We start from the raw sequence: 17,994 nt of genomic DNA on the forward strand, positions 1-17,994 counted from the left end.
AGATTTCCAACCACGACTTCTCCCCCAAGCTTCAGTCTCAAATATCCAACTGGCTACCTGATACCTCGGCTTGGATGTCTCTTAGGCATCTCAGATTGTCTTGTCCCAAGGAGGTTGCTTGGCTTCTCCTGCAAAATCTCTTCTCCCCCAGTGACCCCCTTCCAGGCAGCACAGAACAGCACCGCCCAGGCTTCACAGATCCAGTTAAAAGAGTTCCCCTCTTTTTCTTTGGTTTTTCTTTCCCTCTCCTGTTACATCCAGTTCACAGCCACCACCATAGACCCTGCCTCCACAATCCCACGCCCTGTTCCTCCACATTGGTCCAGGCCACCATCAGCCTCAGCTGGAAAAGGATGACACCCTCTTAACTCCTTCCTTCCACCTTCACTCCTAAATCTCTTCTCAGCACAGCAATGTGGGTCTGTTACTTCATTTTTAAATAAAAATAGGGGCTGTCATTCTTATGCTCATCCCACTGAATCTAGAGTAAAATTCAGATTTCCTCCCAGAGCTACGAGGCCCCACATAACGGGCCCCCAGCCCACGCTTCCAAGCTCAGCCTAATTTGCTCACCCTTCTTCCTCTGCCCTCCATGGGGTCTCCTTGAAAATGGGTAGCTTTCTCAGAACTCTGCGTCACTGCCTGGCCGGAATGTTTGGTGAGTCTCACAACCCGTGTTACCTTTGCAGTGGGTTCTTCCTGAGGTTCCTCATCTGAAGTCACCACGTCCCGCTTCACGTTTTTTTTTTTTTTAGACACACCCTGTGGCTTGTGGGAATCTCAGTTCTCTGACCAGGGATTGAGCCCTGGCCATGGTGTTGAAAGCTTGGAATCCTAACCACTGGACCACCAGGGAATTCTCTTTCTGGCTTCATTTTGGAAACATTTTGCCGTAACTGAAATTTCTTATTGTTTCTTGTGTGTCTCTCTTGTGAGTTCCAGGACAGTAAAAGCCTGGCCATCTGTTCACTTGCACATTCCCTGCACCTAGACTGGCCTAGAAGAGGCGGGCACTCAATAACTATTTCTTGAATACTGAAACAAACCAAAGAAATGGATTGCCCCTACACCCTAAGTGTGCTTCTGAAGCCCCATCTTTCTTTCTGGGCATATCCCTGCATCTTTCTCCCTCCATCTGTGTGTGTGTATATTTGCTTCTCTGAGCCTCCTCTGTCCTGACTTGTGCATTGCTGTGTCAGCCCCTCCTCGGCCCTCCTCCTCTCCTTTCTGGATCACTGTCTTTGTTTCCTCTGCCCCTGTAACTCACTCAGTTTTGGCCTCTGTTGCCCTGATCTCCCCCACCCCCGGCCATCTCTCTCCCTTCTGTCCATGCTCCATCTCTGTCTTGCTTTATGTTTGGCTTTTGAACACTAGAATCCAATATCCTCTAGCCAGCTCTGCTCCCCTTCTCCTACTAAATCTGTCTCTTTTAACGCCACCTCTTCCAGTCCTCTCTGTTTATCATCCGTACAGTAAGTGCCCCTCTGTCCTGTGAGTTGTATTCCTTTCCCCACGTTTCCCAGAATCTCTTTCCAACACTGCCCTCATCCAGTTCCTCCCTGGTCCCCTGCCCATCGGTCTTTCTTGTCCACCACAGGGACCCCAGAGGGAAATTCCCAATACCCAGTTGTGGTCCCATCCCTCCTCTGTTCTACCAGCTTTCTGCTGCTCCATGTTATCAACAGAGAAGCTGGTGGAACCTGGCACGTTGCCAACCACTTCCCCCTCTTCTGTGTCCAGGTCTGTCTTGCCACCAGGCTGGAGGACAGGGCAGACTCTGAATCCTCCCTGCTCCCCCTAGTATTGCTGAGCACAGAACCTGCCACACAGGGAAGCCGGGGGCGGGGGAGGGGGGGGCGGCGGTGGTGGGCGGGCGGGTCTTGGGAAAATACTTGCTGAGCAAATGAAAGGAAATGCAGTGAGTGCTCTCCCTTCTGTGTCCTCATTGACCTTCAAATCCATCTTTCCAGCTTCTCTACCCCGAGCCCTTTCCCAGCTCAACTGCCATCCTGTCTCATCTACTTCACAGCATCGACATCCTATCCACTCCTTTCCCACGTCCCAGGTGGTTCCTTCTGACACTCACGTCTCAACCTGCTCTTCACCTGCTCCAAACTCTCCTGTGTTTCCCGGCCCCCTCAGAATAAAGTCCAAACTCACCAGCCCAGAACCCTAGTGCATTTAGACTCTGGCTTCTAGCTGCTTCTCTAGTCTCACCGCCCACCCCTACCCTGACCTTTTGCACCCTAACAGGAGGAGTCCTGACCCCAGAACTTCATGCTCTTCCCATCCCCTGCCCCACCCCCACCCCACTTGAGTTGTTCTGCCATGAAAGCCGTCCTTACTCATCCTTTGGAAACCCAGGCTGGGCCTGAGTTTCTCCAGGAAGTTTCCCTGAGGACTGCCCACTCCTAACACTTGCTCACTCTCTCTTCTTCTCTGGTCAAGGTGCCCATCCTGGGTCCTGTTACTGCACCCTACTTGGAGTCTGGCTTTTGACTCCTCCTCGAGAGCAGCTCTGGGGATCCTGATTCTAGCACACTGCCTGGTCCAGAAATGTCAAGGAGTGAATGAATGGCTGAATTAGTGAATAAGTGAAACATGAATCTCTAAGTCCTAGTGTTTTTCCTGCCCACCAACCACCAGGCCTGTGCTTCAGTCTGCATAATTATCTGCTCCCTCCCAGCACTGTGAGTCTGAAGGGTCAGTGCCTGTATTTGATCCTTATTTCGGTGCGTCTCTGCCTCTCACTCTCATCTCCGAGTTCTTGCCTCCCATCGTTCATGTTATGATCCTGTTTAAAGCCACTCTGTGGTTCCCCGCTGCCCTCGGGTTAAAATTTAAACTCTTCCCTGGAGAAGAAAATGGCACCCCACTCCAGCATTCTTGCCTGGAGAATCTCATGGACAGAGGGGCCTGGTGGGCTACAGTCCACGGGGTCACAAGAGCTGGACACGGCCTAGCGACTGAACCACCACCAAACTTTGCAAGTTTTGGCCATAGGAGAAAAAATTCATCATTTTCCATAAATAGTTTAAAATAAAATTTTAAATATTAAAAAAAAAAATCTAAATTCTTGACCTAACCTACAAAGTCCCGGGGCAGTCTGGCCCTGTCTACATTTCCAGTCTCATCTTGTTCCACCTCCATCTGGCTCAGTATATACATGTTAGCCTTTTCTGGAAGCTGTTCCTGCCCCAGGGCCTTTGCATATGTTGTTCTCTGGCTGGGACACTTCCCTCCAGCTTCACCTAATTGGCTTCTTATCATCCTTTCAGTGTTACCTGGTTTATCCTTTCCTTTTAAACTGGGTTAGCCTCCCTGCCGGAGGATTTTGTAGCACTTCGGGTTTCTCTTTTGCCCCAACTGTAACTTATTGTTGTGTATGCAATTCTTTGATTAGTGCCTGTCTCATGCACAAGATGTAAACTCTGTGAAGAAGTTGGGGAAGTCTGACTTCCTCCCTTCTGTAGACTCAGCATTCAGCACAATGTTTGGCACTGAAGTACACAAATAAATTGCTGGGAATGAATGACGGAGTCTGTCACTGGGCCTGTTTATGTTTCCTGCCCAGCCACCATCCTGGTACATAGCAGGTGCTTTTGAAAACCTTGCGGAATGATGAACGAAGAGGTGAATGAAGGCCCACGCCCATCCCACCTCATTGTGCCTCTGCATCCCTTTGGTCTTTCTGTCTCTTTATATAGAGCATATATATATAGTTTGTAGGTATAACTCTATATTCGTGTGTTATGCGCCCCTCTCCAGGAGTTGGGCTGGGCTGGGAGTCCCTCCCTGCGCCCCGCCCCCACATGCACACAGCAAAACATTAAAAAGAAAACATCTCAAAACTGCAAAAAACACCACAGCCCTCCCCCCTCCCCCCCAACCCCACAAAAAAATAAAACACAACGCTCGCTCCCAACGGCCCCCTCCCTTCCCTTCCCTTCCCCCTCCCTCAGGGTCCCTGATTCAGAGGGTGGGGGGATGTTCCCCCACAGCCGGGTGGGCGGGGATAGGGCGGGGAGGGGGCGCGGGGGAAGGCCGAGCAGTCTCCAGCGCGCTCACGGGGAAGGAGGGGGGCGCCCCCGACCCCCGGCAGCCTCGTTGCACGCGCGCCCGCGCACGCGCCCCGGACACGCCCCCCTCCGCGCCCCCAGGCGCGCCCCTACACGGGCGTGGTTTTCCTGTTGAGCGTGTTGGTGTTGGAGGCGCCGGCCTCCTTGGCTAGGGTCCCGGGGGCGGGCGCGGCGGGGGCGGGCGGGGCGGGCGCGGGCGCGGCTGGCGGCCCGGTGACCGTGACCGTGACGCCGCCGCCCGCCTCTTTGGGGAAGGCGTTGTGCAGCGTGAGGAAGCCGGGCGCCCCCGCTCGGTCCCGCTCCGCGCCCGCCCCGCCGCCGCCGCCCCCTCCCCCCGCGCCCCCGGCCGCCCCGCCGTACGCCCCGCCGCCGGCCCCGGCGCTTGCCAGCCCCGCGGCCACGCTGCCCTTGGACGGGTCGCGGCTGAGCGTGTACATGGAGATGTCCGTGGAGGCGAAGCCCGGGCCCCCGGCGCCGCCGGGAGACGCGTCCCGCGAAGGCGACGGCTCGCTGGAGCGGGAGCTAGAGCGGGAGCGGCGGCGGTAGCGGAAGCGGTAACTGGGCAGACGGAGGATGGCCGAGGGGCCGCTCCCGCCACTGCCGCCCGCGCCCCCGCCGGCCTTGAGCAGGTCCGAGCGAGACTGGCAGTGCGCCTCGCGGCTGCGCTCGATGTAAATGTTGACGGCCAGCACGCCGATCACCTCGGCCAGGATGAACGACAGCCCGCCGAAGTAGAAGGACCAGCCGTATGAGTAGTGGTTCTTCTTCTCCTCGTCCCGCTTCGGGCCCGGCTCGCCCGCGTTGGCCGAGATGTACACGATCACCCCGATGATGTTGCTCAGGCCTGGGCGGGGACGGTCAGACGGGAGCCTCGAGGCCGTCCCTGGCCCCGCCCCCGCCCGGGGCCCCGCCCCCGGTCTAGGCTCCGCCCCGATGGTCTAGGCCCCGCCCCGCTCTGGCCTAAGCTCCGCCCAAGATGGCCTAGGCCCCGCCTCAAATGGTCCCTACCCAGCCCGGACTTGCCCAGGCCCTGACCCTCTGATTTAAGTTTCACTCCTGATGGTCTATGCCCCGCCCTGCTTTGGCCTAAGCTCCACCCACGGTGGCCTAGGCCCCGCCCTGTGGTCTAAGCCCCACCCCTGATGGTCTAGGCCCCGTCCTACTCTGGCCTAAGCTCCACCCATGATGGTCTAGTCGTCACCCCACTCTGGTCTAAGCTCCGCCCACTATGATCTAGATCCCAGCCCAGATGGTCCATATACCACACTGAGCATTTAGGCCCCAACCCGTGTTGATCTATGCTCGACCTGACATGGTCCAAGCCCTTTCCAGGTGGTCTAAATTCCTCCCCAGCTGGCTCAGGCCCCACCTTAAACGGCCTCAAATCTTGCTTCGGATGGTCCACCATCCCTGGCTAATTCAGGTCCTAGTCTGTTGTTCTAAAGCTCACTCTAGCTGGTCTAAACGCTGCCCTAGTTGGTCCAGGGCCCACCCTAGATGGTTCAGGCTCACCCTTAGTGGTCCAGATCCCTCCGGGAAGACCCAAGCCCTGCCCTAGACAGTCTTAACTCCTGCCCAGATGGTCCAGGCCCGTCCCCGGCTGGCCTAAACTCTGCCCTTGATAAGATGACCCAGGCCCTATACTGATTGGTCTAACTCCCCCCTAACTTTATAAATCTTGGCCTCACCCTCGACTCGTTTTAAGTCTGTTAATAAGGTAATCCCGTTGACTCTCTAGACCCCGACTCTGGTTGATCTGAACTCTCTCATGATTATCATCTATTCTAGGCTTTCCTTTTGGTAGCCTTATTAGAGCAGGAAAGAGGGGGACACAAATTAGGAACCAGATAAGCTTCTAGTCTAAGCCCCACCTCCAGCTTGCTAAGGCCCGCCCCCTGAGGATCGAGGCCAGACTTCCCTAGGCCCAGTTTGTAGTTACCCCCGCCTTTCAAATCTTCCAAGCCCCACCCCTGCAGGTCACATCCTTCTCTGAAAGCATCTCCTGCTACTTATGCTGAACCCTCCTCCTCTTCAGGATTCCACCGCTTTGAGAAGACTCTAAGTTCCGGAATTGCCCAGTACTACTCACATCGAGTAGTAGGGGGGGGTCTTGCCCCTTTAAAAAGCCGTGCCTCACTACCGAGTTGGCCTGGAAACTTTCTCAGGACCCGCCCCTTCTTGGATACACCGGAGACCACAAGGTCCGGCCCCCTAGGGCAGGCTCCTCCCCACCTGCGTTCAGATCACTGTCTCTCCCTCTTCCTCCAGGTCCTCCCGATCCTCTCAAGCCCCCCTCTTCCAGGTTCCTTCCCTTCCATCTCCTGGACAGCCGGCTTTGGAATCTGAACTCCTGGAATCCCGGATTACGCGGTAGACACCTGTCTGAGCTGGGTTCATTCCCAGAGAAGACGGTGGGAAGGCTACACCTCCCTCGCCCAGCGGGTGGCGATGGAGCTTGGGATAGAGCCTAGGAAGGCTCCGAGCCCCAGGGAGCGCCCCGGCAAGGTGGCTTTGCAGGCGCGCCCGCGCGCACACACACAGACACACGTGCGCGCGCAGGTGGGCCGCCCCCTCCCTCTGCCTCTCACCTGCTGCCACGAACAGGATCCCTGCTCCCAGGATGATGTTCCTCTTGGACTTGTAGACGCGGGAGGCCGCCACGCACACGCCCCCGAGCAGCAGCAGGATGGCGCTGAGGATGGGGAAGATGCTGGAGGCCCGGACGACCCCTGGAGAGACAGGAGAGGGACGGGGGGTGGGGAGGGAACCAGGGCGTCAGTCACGGCAGCCTGCGCCCCTGGGGCCCCGCGCCTCCTGTGTGACTCGTCCCCCTCCTCTCTCGCTGGTTCTCCCATTCCTCCCCTCTGCCCGTGTTCTGGTTCTTTTTTTTGGTCTCACTTTCTCTCCTCTTTAAAATTTCTCTCTTTCGCGATCTGATGCCCCCCCACCTCTCTTTTTCTTCGTCCTTTTCTTTCTTCCTCTGTGTTTCTCCTGGCATATTTTTTCTGCCCTTTTCCCAACCATTCTCCCTCTCTTCCACTCCCCCCACCCCGCCTCTGAACGCCTCTATTTCCCTTGTGGACCATCTCCCTCTCTTTTTCCTTCTCGCACGCGCGTTCCCTTCCTCTCTTCTGCGCCTTTTCCCCTTTCTCCAGATCCTTCTTTCTATCACATCTCTAAATCCCGCTGTCCCTCCCACCCTCCGTCCGCCTGGCTTCACCTGTCTCTTCGGGTCTCTCTTCTCTCTTCCCCTGCCCCCTCCATCGCTCCCTCTCCCGCTCTCTTCTTTTTCTCCTGTCTCTTCTCTCTTCCCTTTTCTGCCTTGCTTCATCCGTAGCTCTGGGTTTCCCTTCTCTTTCCCCCTTTCTCCTCTCTCTCTCTCTCTGCAGTCCTTTCCACTCTCCCCCAAACCCCAGGCAACCAGATTCTGCGATTTCTGAGCCCGGCTGAGGCCACAGCCAATCCCAACTCGGGGTTTGCCGCGTTCTCGGGGTAGCTACCAATCGCAACGCGGGCTTCCCCAGCCAGCTCCCGGGAGTGGCCAGGCCGCGCCGCAGATTGCCTCTCGGGCCCAGGGTGCGGTTGGCCAATCCCGGCCCGGAGAGGGACAACCAGTCACGGCCCGGAGTACCCAGGCCGGCACGGCAGCCAATCAGCTCTGGGGATCCCCCGTCTGCCCGCCCCGAGGTGAGAGGAGGGGACGGGAGAGGGCCCAGTGACCCAATCGGAGGCCAGAGGATCTCGGTATCTTGGCTTGGATTGGCTGACAAGCTCACCTCGGCGCGTCGATCTAAGCGCGGGAGCACAGCCCCCCTCTCCCCTCCCACGTGTCCGAGCCCAGCAGCATCCCCCCAACTCCGCCCCAGACCCCCACGTACGGAGCAGATACTCCGCGCTGTCATGGTCGTAGTCCGTGTCCTCCGGGAAATGGTTGATCTTCACGCAGACGCCTCTTTTCAACCCTGGAGGGGAATGGGGTGGGGGCGGTGATGGTGGTGGGCACTTAACAGTCGGGGAACTCTGGGTGAGAAAAGACACTTCCCCCCTTTTCCTCAAACCCCTTCTCTTTCTGGGCTGATTGGGAGACAGGAAATACTGGCTCCTGAACGTGTCTGCGCACCTGGGACAAACTTTCAAACTCCCTGGCCTCAGTTTCCCAACCAGGTTTTAAAACAAGGACAAAGGAGAACATCCAACACTCGCTAAAAGGCCACAAGGACCTTTGCCCTGTAACCTGGACGGGTACAGTCTCTCCGGGCTCCGTTTCCCCCTCTGTAACAAAAAAAGGTGTTGGTTTCAGTGATGTCAAGGACCCCCTTTCAACCCATTGAAAACAGGTGGGAAAACGGAGAGGAAGGACTCCATTTCCCATGGGTATGTGTGTATGCTAGTCACTTAGTCGTGTCCGACCCTTTGCGACCCCATGTACTATAACCTACCAGGCTCCTTGGTCCTTGGGATTCTCCAGGCAAGAATACTGGAGTGGGTTGCCATTTCCTTCTCCAGGGGATCTTCCCAAACCAGGGATCGAACGCAGATCTCCCGCGTTGCAGGCAGACGCTTTACCGTCTGAGCCACCTCCCGTGAGGCCCTATGAAGCCTTGAGTCCCCGTGGAGGAGAGAGCAGCCCCAGTGGATCAGTGGGGTTGTCGTGTCTTCAATCCTCTGTTTGGGGAGTAGGGTTCCCCTCTTTCGGCGCCCAGCACCTGCAGTGCTCAGGGAGGCGATGGAGCGGTTGGAACAAGCCAAGGCAAGCTAGGGGTGAAGTATACCTCCAGGGGTCCTGCAGTCACAGCCCACTCCTCCCTCCCAGAACATGCATCCTTACTTAGCTGGAGACTGGCATATAAATCAGTATAAAGACACTTTGTTTCGTCAATTCTCCAGGCGCCTTCCCATCTCCAGGCCTCTGCCCAGTGCTTTGGAACACTCTGCTTACATTCTTCCTGGAGAAGAACTTAACCCTTGCAAGAGAGCAGCGCCCAGACACCTGCTTGAGGAAGTTTTCCCTCACAGAAACCCCTCCCACCCATTCTGGGTGGGGTAGCCGCTCTTTTTTTTTTTTTTTTCTTAAGCATGCATTGGGTTGCTTTATGATCTTCTTCAGCACGCTGGGAGTTCCTGAATGGGGCGGGGGGGGCATGGAGTCTGATTCCTTCGTGTGTCTCTAGCATTGCCTGGCACCAAAGGAGGCGTCAAGAAATAAAGTGTTGAAAGAATTAGATTATGAACCATAAGGATAGCAGAAGGGGAGGTTCGAGGCAGAAGATGACAGGGAAAGAAAAGCGGGTAAAGGAAAGGATTGGAAAGGACTATAAGGCAGTGAATAATTCCACTAACCGCTAACATTTGTTAAGTGCTTCTGAGGTAGATTAACTCATCCAGAGCTCCCAGGAGACCCATGAAATAGATAATGGTATTGGTGTCATGCAGTGGCCGAACGTTAAGAACTGGAGTCGCACTGTTTGATAATGAAACCTGAATCCATCATGTCCTTACACCACATCCTTGGCCTTATTTGGACTAGTTTGCTTCGGTCCCTTTTCCTATAACATGGGGGATACTAGGATGCACCTCCCCGGTTGTTATGAGGGTTGAATCCAGGTACAGAGATTTAGCACTTTGCTGGGAACACAATTGAGTGTTCCCTTGATACCACGTCATACACCCATTGTCCAGATGAGGAAATGGAGGCATACAAAGGGTTCATTGATTCACAGCTGATGGGTGGTGGAAGCAGAATTCAAACACACAGCAGTTTGCTCCCACTGGAATTTAAGCCTGTAGGTGTCCCAACATCTAGAACAATGCCTAGAGCATTGGAAACGCTTGATATTTGTATATAAGAATGGTTGAATGGGCAAGAAGTGCATGAAAAGATGGTCCATATAAACTAATCATTAGGGAAATGCAAGTGAAAACAACAATGGAATACTATCTCATAGATATGAGATACCATCCCATTCAGACGGCTACTATAAACAAACAAAACAAAACAGAAAATAACCAGTGTCGGTGAGGATGTAGAGAAATTGGGACCTGTCTGCACTGTTGGTGGGAAAGTAAACTGGTTTGGTTTTTATGGACAATAGGATGGAGGGGCCTCAAAAAATTAAAAACAAAATTACTATGAAAGTGAAGTCACTCAGTCTTTGCGACCCCATGGACTGTAGCCCTCTGGGCCCCTCCGTCCATGAGGTTTTCCAGGCAAGAATACTGGAGTGGGTTGCCATTTTCTTCTCGAGGGGATCTTCCAGACCCAGGGATTGAACTCAGGTCTCCCACATTGCGGGCAGACTCTTTACCCCCTGAGCCACCAGGGAATCCCATAATTCTTCAATTTTAGGTTTTGGTTTATTTGGCCAGGAGGCATGTGGGGGACCTTAGCTGCAATTCCACCTCTGGGTATATACGAAAAAGAATTGAGAGCAAGGTCTCTAAGAAATATACAAATATATCCATTTTTGTAGCAGCATTATTCACAACAGCCAAAAGCAACCTAAGGGTCCATCAACGCATGAACCGATAAACAAAGTGTGGCATAAGGATAGAACGGAATATTATCCAGCCTTTTAAAACCAATGGAATTCTGACACATGCCACAACCTGGGTGAACCTTGAAGACATGCAAAGTGTAATAAGTCAGTCACACGGATACAAACACTGTATGATCCCACTCATATGAAGTGTCTATAGCAGTCAAATTCATAGAGACAGAAAGAATGATGGTTGCCAGGGGCTGGGAGTGGGGTTAGAATGGGTAGAGTTTCAATTCTGCACAATGAAAAGTGTTTTGGAGCTTGATACACAATGTAAATATACTTAACACTGCTGAACTGTGCTTTTAAAATGGGTTAAGATGATATATTTTATGTTATGTGCATTTTACTACACTTAAAAGCAATTGAATGAATGAATGAAGATACATCTTGTGGGAGCAAATGCGTACCCAACAGCACATCCACTATGGTCTGGTAGGTGGGTTCAAGTTCTCTCTTTCTTGAATGGGATCATAGTGCTTTTCTCAAAATATGAATGATAATTCACTGAGATTGAGCATGGAAAGTAGACAGCATGAAGACTCTCTCCACAGACTAGTCATGCTGTAAGTAATAATAACTAGTACTTTGTTGTTATTTAATCACTAAGTCATGGCTGACTCCTTGCGACCCCATGGACTGTACCCACCAGGCTCCTCTGTCCAAGGGATTTCTCAGGCAAGACTACTGGAGTGGGTTGCCATTCCCTTCTCCAGGGGATCTTCCCGACCCAGGGATGGAACCCGTATCTCCTGCATTACAGGTGGATTCTTAACCACTAAATCACCTGGGAGGTCCACTTAACTAGTACAAAACTTACTGAGGGCTAACCAGACACCACTCCAAGCATTTGACAGCTTGTTAACACTCTCAGAAGAGGACCGGATGGCATCACTGATTCAATGGATTTGAACTTGGGCAAACTCTGAGAGATGGTGAGGGACGGGGAGGCCTGGCGTGCTGCAGTCCATGGGGTCACAAAGGGTCGTACACAACTTGGCGACTGAACGATACCCTCAGCATGGATGACCAGCCCTAAGGATACCAGGAAATAATAGCACTCCTGCAAATTTCCCTGGTAGGTCAGACGGTAAAGCGTCTGCCTACAATGCGGGAGACCCGGGTTCAATCCCTGGGTCAGGAAGATCCCCTGGAGAAGGGAATGGCAACCTACTCCAGTATTCTTGAGCTTCCCTGGTGGCTCAGATGATAAAGCGTCTGCCTGCAATGTGGGAGACCCAGGTTCGATCCCTGGGTTGGGAAGATCTCCTGGAGAAGGAAATGGCAACCCACTCCAGTATTCTTGCCTGGAGAATCCCATGGACGGAGGAGCATGGTAGGCTGTAGTCCATGCGGTCACAAAGAGTGGGACACGACTGAGCGACTTCACTTCACTGCATTATAGGTGAGGAACCTGAGGCGTAAGTTGCTCAGTCCCACGTAGAAGTTAAATCATGAGGAGGAGAGTTTGGACCTCAGAGGTGAGCCTTCTGCTTGTTTGTTTGTTTGGGCTACACTGTGCAGCTTGTGGGATCTTAGTTCCCCAATCAAGGATCGAACCCGTGTCCCCTGCAGCAGAAGCAGGGAGTCCTAACCACTGCACTGCCAGGGAGTTCCCAGAAGGGAGTGTCTTTAGGGAAGCAGAGCACAGTGGTTATGGCAGCCACAAGCTCAGGCTTTGAAAGTGTATTCTCTGGCTCTGCATACCAGGACAGTCACTTCCCAGGTGTGTGGCTTTGGGGTTTTGAATACCTCTGAGCTTCAGCTTCCTGGCTTGGAAAATGAGCATGGTGATATGACCAGATAAGGTTTGATAAGTGCTCACTCCGCGTACGTGTGGGGCTTCCCACCTGGCGCCATGGTTAAAGAACCGCCTGCCAAAGCAGGAGACATAAGAGATGCAGGTTCGATCCGTGAGTCGGGAAGGTCCCCTGGAGGCGGGCAAGGCAACTCACTGCAGTATCCTGGCCTGGAGAATCCCATGAAAAGAGGAGCCTGGTGGGCTACAGTTGACCGGGTCGCAAAGAGTTGGACACATTGAAGCGACTTAGCACGCACACGCCGTGAAACACAGGAGTTAAAGAGCAGAAAACCTGGGGGTTATGCAGCTTGCCTCTGCATATTATCCAACCGCCTGAGCTGGGAGCTCTGTATGTGCAGGAATGGTGGTGATGCAGACCGGCGCGTCCCCGAGGGCCCGCAGAGCACAGACCCCGGCAGGCGTGGGGGTGAAGGCCCATGCAGACGTGCACACTGCCCCCTGAATGTTGGGTGGCCTTGTAGCTGACTCACTTCCCCTTTCTGGCCATCAGCTTCCTGCTCTGACAAACTCTCGTGATAATAATACCTTCCCTCCTGGAGCAATTGGGAGGATTCAATGAGATAATAAGGCCTGCAAAGTGCTGAGCACAGGGGCTTTCAATAGGCTGCTACAGTAAATTGGGCTATAGGTCCAAATTCTGGGCGCTGAGATTCCTGAGACCCATCCGGATGCCCCCAGCCCCAGGAGGTTGGTTCTGAAAGGTGGCAGTTGAGATGAAGCGTGAGCTTAAAATATGCAGCAGATTTCAGATTCATTATGAAGAAGAAAGCATCGTATTTCATTAATATTTGTTATATTGCTCACATACTAAAATAATATTTTGGCTCTGCTTGGTTAAATAAAATCGATTACTAACCTTTATATTAATATACTATATTGTATAATTGCATTTATTAAATTAGATCCGTTGAACCTTCCCTTTGTACTTGTTTTAATGTCACTTAGTGTTGTTTAATCACTCAGTCGTGTCCGACTCTTTGGGACCCTGTGGACTGTAGACCTCCAGGATCCTCTGTCTGCAGGCTTCTCCAGTCAAGAACACTAGAGTGTGTTGCCATTTTCTTCTCTAGAGGATTTTCCCAACCCAGGGACTGAACCCACGTCTCCTACGTTGGCAGGCAGATTCTTTACCACTGAACCACTAGGGAAGCCCTTTAATGTCACTAGTAGAAAGCTACAGTCCACGGGGTGGCAAAGAGTCGGAGAGGACTGAGCGAGTCAGCAAAGCACACAGCACAGAAACATTTAAGTTAGAGGGGCAGCTTGTGTGATGTTTCTGTTGGGCAGCGCTGGTTGGAGGGATGGGACTTCCTGGTTATCGAGGAGGGGAGATTCAGGGATGGGTCACCCAAATTCCTAATAATAAGAACAGAATAGAAGCCACACAGTCTAGCCTTTACGCTGTGTCTACTGGCCTTCTGAATGGAATAACTCCCTGGGCTCCCTCCGTAGCCCTGTCGGCTAGGGGTTATTATAACGCCCATCTCACTGACGGTGAAAAGAAGCAGAGATGTTGAACATATGGCTCAAGGTCACGTTTCAGTGCCTGCAGGCAGGAGGTAACCCAGTGAGTTCTGTTCCACAGTCTGGGTCTCCAACACCACTTCCTACTGCGTTTCTCAGAGACACTTGGAAGGAGACAGGATAAGACCCAAGAATTCCCTGGGGGACAGCACCTTCTGGGGATCGTGGCCCCGGGGAACAGTTTCTACACTCCTGGACCCTTGGATAGGATGGAGGCTGGTAGACGTGCTGACTTAGGAAACGAAACAGACGCGGACTCCAGTGCAGACTCGATGGCCTGTTAGCTGTGTGACCTTGGGAAAGTTGCTTCCCTTCTCTGAGCCCTAAGCTTTCGGTCGTAAAGGGTGCACAGGCTTACTGTGAGAATCCAGTGCCACACGAATGATGATCAAGTAACAGTAAAGCCGACCTGCCTTTACCCCGCCCTTAAGTCATTTCCTTTGTCTCTGGGGACCCCACTTAACCCGTTATATCCCCCCAACCTCTGTGGCCTCCCCTTTCTTAGCTCCCTTTGCTGGCTCTTCTCATCTGTCTGATTGGTTTTGAATACTGGACTAGCTCAGTCATTGGCCCTTCCACTACTCTTTGTGTGTGTTTCTGCCTCTGCTCATCCATCCACATGCCATGACCCACCGCCCCCCCAGCCCAGACATCCTCCTGAACTCTGGCCTCATACGTCTTATCACTAATGTCTTAGATTGGGGGCGGGGGAGGCTAGCAAACTACGGCCCAACAGCCAAACCCAGTGAAGAGTAGGTTTTACTTATTAAAAAAAAAAAAAACAATGATTGAAAAACTGTCAAGGAAGACTCTCGTGGTATGAGAAAATGATATAGAATTCAAACGTCAGTGCCCGTAAAGGAAGTTTAATTGGAACCCAGCCACACTCATCCACTCACGCATTGTCTCTGGTTGTTTTTAGGAGTAGCGGTGACAGAGATCACACGCCCCACGAAGCCTAAAAGATCGACTGTGAGGCGCTTTGTGGGTCCTCTCCTATGCGGACTCCTGTCTTAGACATTATCACCAGCAGCCACTCCCAATTTAACATTTCCAAACCTGAGCTCATGATAGCCCTCCTTACGATAAATTAGGGCTTCCCTGGCGGCTCAGATGGTAAAGAATCTGCCTACCAATGTGGGAGACACGGGTTCGATCCCTGGGTCCTGAAGATCCCCTAGAGAAAGAAGGGAAAGACTACCCACTCCAGTATTCTTGCCTGGAGAATCCCATGGACAGAGGAGCCTGGTGGGCTACAGACCATGGGGTTACAAAGAGTCGGGCGTGACTGAGCGACTAAACAACTGAGAGAAAGTAAGACAAATACAAAAAATACCAACTGTTTCAACTGATAAATACCCCCCGCCTCCACCCCTACCACACTGTCCGGGGCTCAGGCCATAGACTTCAAGCAGAGACTCTCAGTAGGGGCAATTTTATTGCTAGTCCAGAGACAGCTGGCGATTTTGGTGGCCACGCTGATGGATGCTGCTGGTCTTTGGAGGTAGAGCCCGGGAATATTGCTAAACCTCCTACAACACAGAGGACCTTCCTTCCACCCGCCACCCACCACCACCACTAACCACTGCAATGCGGAATTATCCATCCCCCAAAAGGTCAAGGCTGAGGTTGGAAAACCCTGCTTTCAAGACATCCAGACTCCTTTCTCTCACATCCTGCCACTGCCCCCATCAGCAGTTCCTGCCTGCCCGCTGTAGCTGCAGAAAGTGCTCTCAATTCAAACGCCAATTCTACGTCTCCCATCCCAGATAAGCCAGCTCCTGTCTTCCCTGTTCCCTCCCACCTCCCTCTCAGAGACACAGCACAGCGATCCCCTTAACCTTTCAGCCATCACTCCTCTGCCCAGGAGCCTACGATGGGAAGAGCAGGTCACATCCCAGGACCTGAAAGTTCGTGCACCTTGCTGGCACCTCCTACTGCCTTCCTCCTGCACCAGCTCAGCCCTGGCGGGTGGTGGGCCTCCCCTGGCAGTCAGACACGAGGCACATCCCCATTGATGAGCCGGGTTCTACAGCCTAAAGCGTTTCCCTCCAGAAGCCGCATGGCTCCATCTCTGGGTCCATTCAGCCCACCCTTCGGATGCCAGCAGCTCGGTCTCCTTAATCTCCAGTATCTGCAGCTTCACACTCTTGCCCCTAACACTTCCCATCCCCTCCTTTGCTCTTTCTCCTCCTTAGCACTCAGCTCCATCTAACACCCCGGAAGTTGTATTTACTCATCTCTCTTATCATCTGTCGCTCCTTCTAGAATGTAAGACACATAACAACAGGGATCTTTGTTGCTGCTGTTTTCCCTTGCACTGCAGCTGTAGCTCCAGTATCAAGAATGGCGCCTGGCACATAGTAGAAACTCAACAAACAGTGCTTTTGAAGGAGGGGATGAAAACATGGAAATATTATGATTCACAGTACATTGTCCTGGGGGTTCCAAGAGGCAAGTCCCCGCACACAGCTCTGTGCCTGATGCTCGGGCAGACCAGGGAATGAAGATGGAAGTCAGATGCCCACACGAGGAAGAGAGTAACATCACGGGGAAATTGGATGGGTGTGAGGCGATAGGGAGCAGAGGTGACTGGGGAAAAGGAGACCAACATGCGTGATCTGAAGAAGCAGCTGCTACTGGGATCTGGCCGACCAGGACTGCTGGACAATGCCAGCCCCATGTTATCAGATCGCCCACTAGTTCAAAAGAAGCTGGAAATCGGATTCTTAACGTGCAGTCTCCCTATTTTTAAATGTTGGCAACCGATTCCGATTGTGGTTTCGGTTTGAAACGCTCTGCACGCCAGACAAAGCATATCTGTAAATCCCATCCTTCAGACTGGAGTTCCCTTGGCTCTGCCCCCAGCCACAGCTGGGTGACCTTGGGCGAGTGGCTTAACTTCTCTGAGCCTCAGTTTCCTCATCCTCAACCAGAGGATAGCATCCTGCCCCCGCCAGGGCATTAAATAAGAGAATAACATTTCTGGCCTATTGAGAGCGCCCAGCAAAACGGAGGAGGAAGCGATGGGGAAAAGAGAAGGATTAAAAAAGAGAAGTGAGAGATTGTGATCTTTGGGGCCCTGTAGGGGAATTGGGGATTGGCTGGTTCCTTCTCCGCGTTGCAGACCAGGGCTGGTGAGGCTGGGGAGGTGAGCAGGTAGTGGCCACACAGGGGAGGGGGGACGGACGCACGAGAGGACTGGGACTCAGGTGTCCTGCGCCCCAGCACCTCCATGCCATGTGGAAAGAAATGGCAAAGCTGCGAATGGGACGGAGGGGTTGCTAAGAGGAAGAGGGCTGGCCCAGGGGGACAGTTGGGGTAGGTGGGAGGCAGGGGGAACTGGCTGGGAGGGAGGCTGCAAGAGGGAAAGAGCGGGACCAGAGAAAGAGCGGAGACGGAGACTGGAAGAGGCAGTGGCTCCGCTGCGAGAGGAAGAGGCCAAAGGGAGGCTGAGTGGACACAGTGGGAAGCAGAGCCCCAGAACGGGCCAGGAAAGACAAGGACCAGGGGCGGACGCGGGGAGAGGAAGCCAGGACGAGACTCCTGGAAGACAAGCCCCCAAAAGCAAAGAGGAGGGGACCACGAGTTCCGGTCCGACGGGGCGTGATGTTTGAGGGGACAAACAGCCCACGTGGGGCCAGAGGGTCAAAGGGGATGAGGAAGGCGCTGGAAACGGGGTCATCCGAGGTCGGGGCGCTCAGAGCCAGGACGCGGGGAGCGAGGATGCCGCGGGCAAGGAGGAGCAGCCTCGAGATCAGGGGTGAGAGGGCAGGAGGGCGGGAAGGCAGAGGGTGCCAGCGTTGGGGTCCAGGCTGAGGGGGTCCCCTGGTAGAGGGAGGCCGGACCCCCGGAGGGGTGGGAGGGAGAGAGGAGGGGGCGCTTTCCCCGCGAAGGGAGGGAAGAGGAAAAGGCTCAAGGGGCCCTGCTGAGTGATGGAGAGGCGAGGGGGGGCGGGGTTCAGGGGAGGGTCAGGACCCAGAGAAGGGTGGGAAGGGTGGGGGGCCAAGGGTGAGGGGGGGCGGGGGGC

The 17,994-nt window shown here is 53.7% G+C and overlaps 1 protein-coding gene across 1 annotated transcript in view; it reads right to left on the reverse strand.

Annotated features, from left to right (window-relative positions):
* Nucleotides 1–4,168: 4,168 nt before the first annotated feature.
* The window catches only part of CACNG8 (calcium voltage-gated channel auxiliary subunit gamma 8), a 14,280-nt gene continuing 454 nt past the window's right edge, over nt 4,169–17,994 (reverse strand). Inside the window, exons 2-4 of the mRNA XM_040251968.1 lie at nt 7,958–8,041; nt 6,668–6,808; nt 4,169–4,923 (exon numbers count right to left, since the gene is read on the reverse strand). Coding sequence (XP_040107902.1) covers nt 4,169–4,923; nt 6,668–6,808; nt 7,958–8,041 — 980 coding nt within the window. The remainder of the gene's footprint in view (nt 4,924–6,667; nt 6,809–7,957; nt 8,042–17,994) is intronic.

The sequence above is a fragment of the Oryx dammah genome, unplaced genomic scaffold, assembly GCF_014754425.2.
Source record: "Oryx dammah isolate SB20612 unplaced genomic scaffold, SCBI_Odam_1.1 HiC_scaffold_13, whole genome shotgun sequence".
Classification (NCBI taxonomy): Eukaryota; Metazoa; Chordata; class Mammalia; order Artiodactyla; family Bovidae; genus Oryx; species Oryx dammah.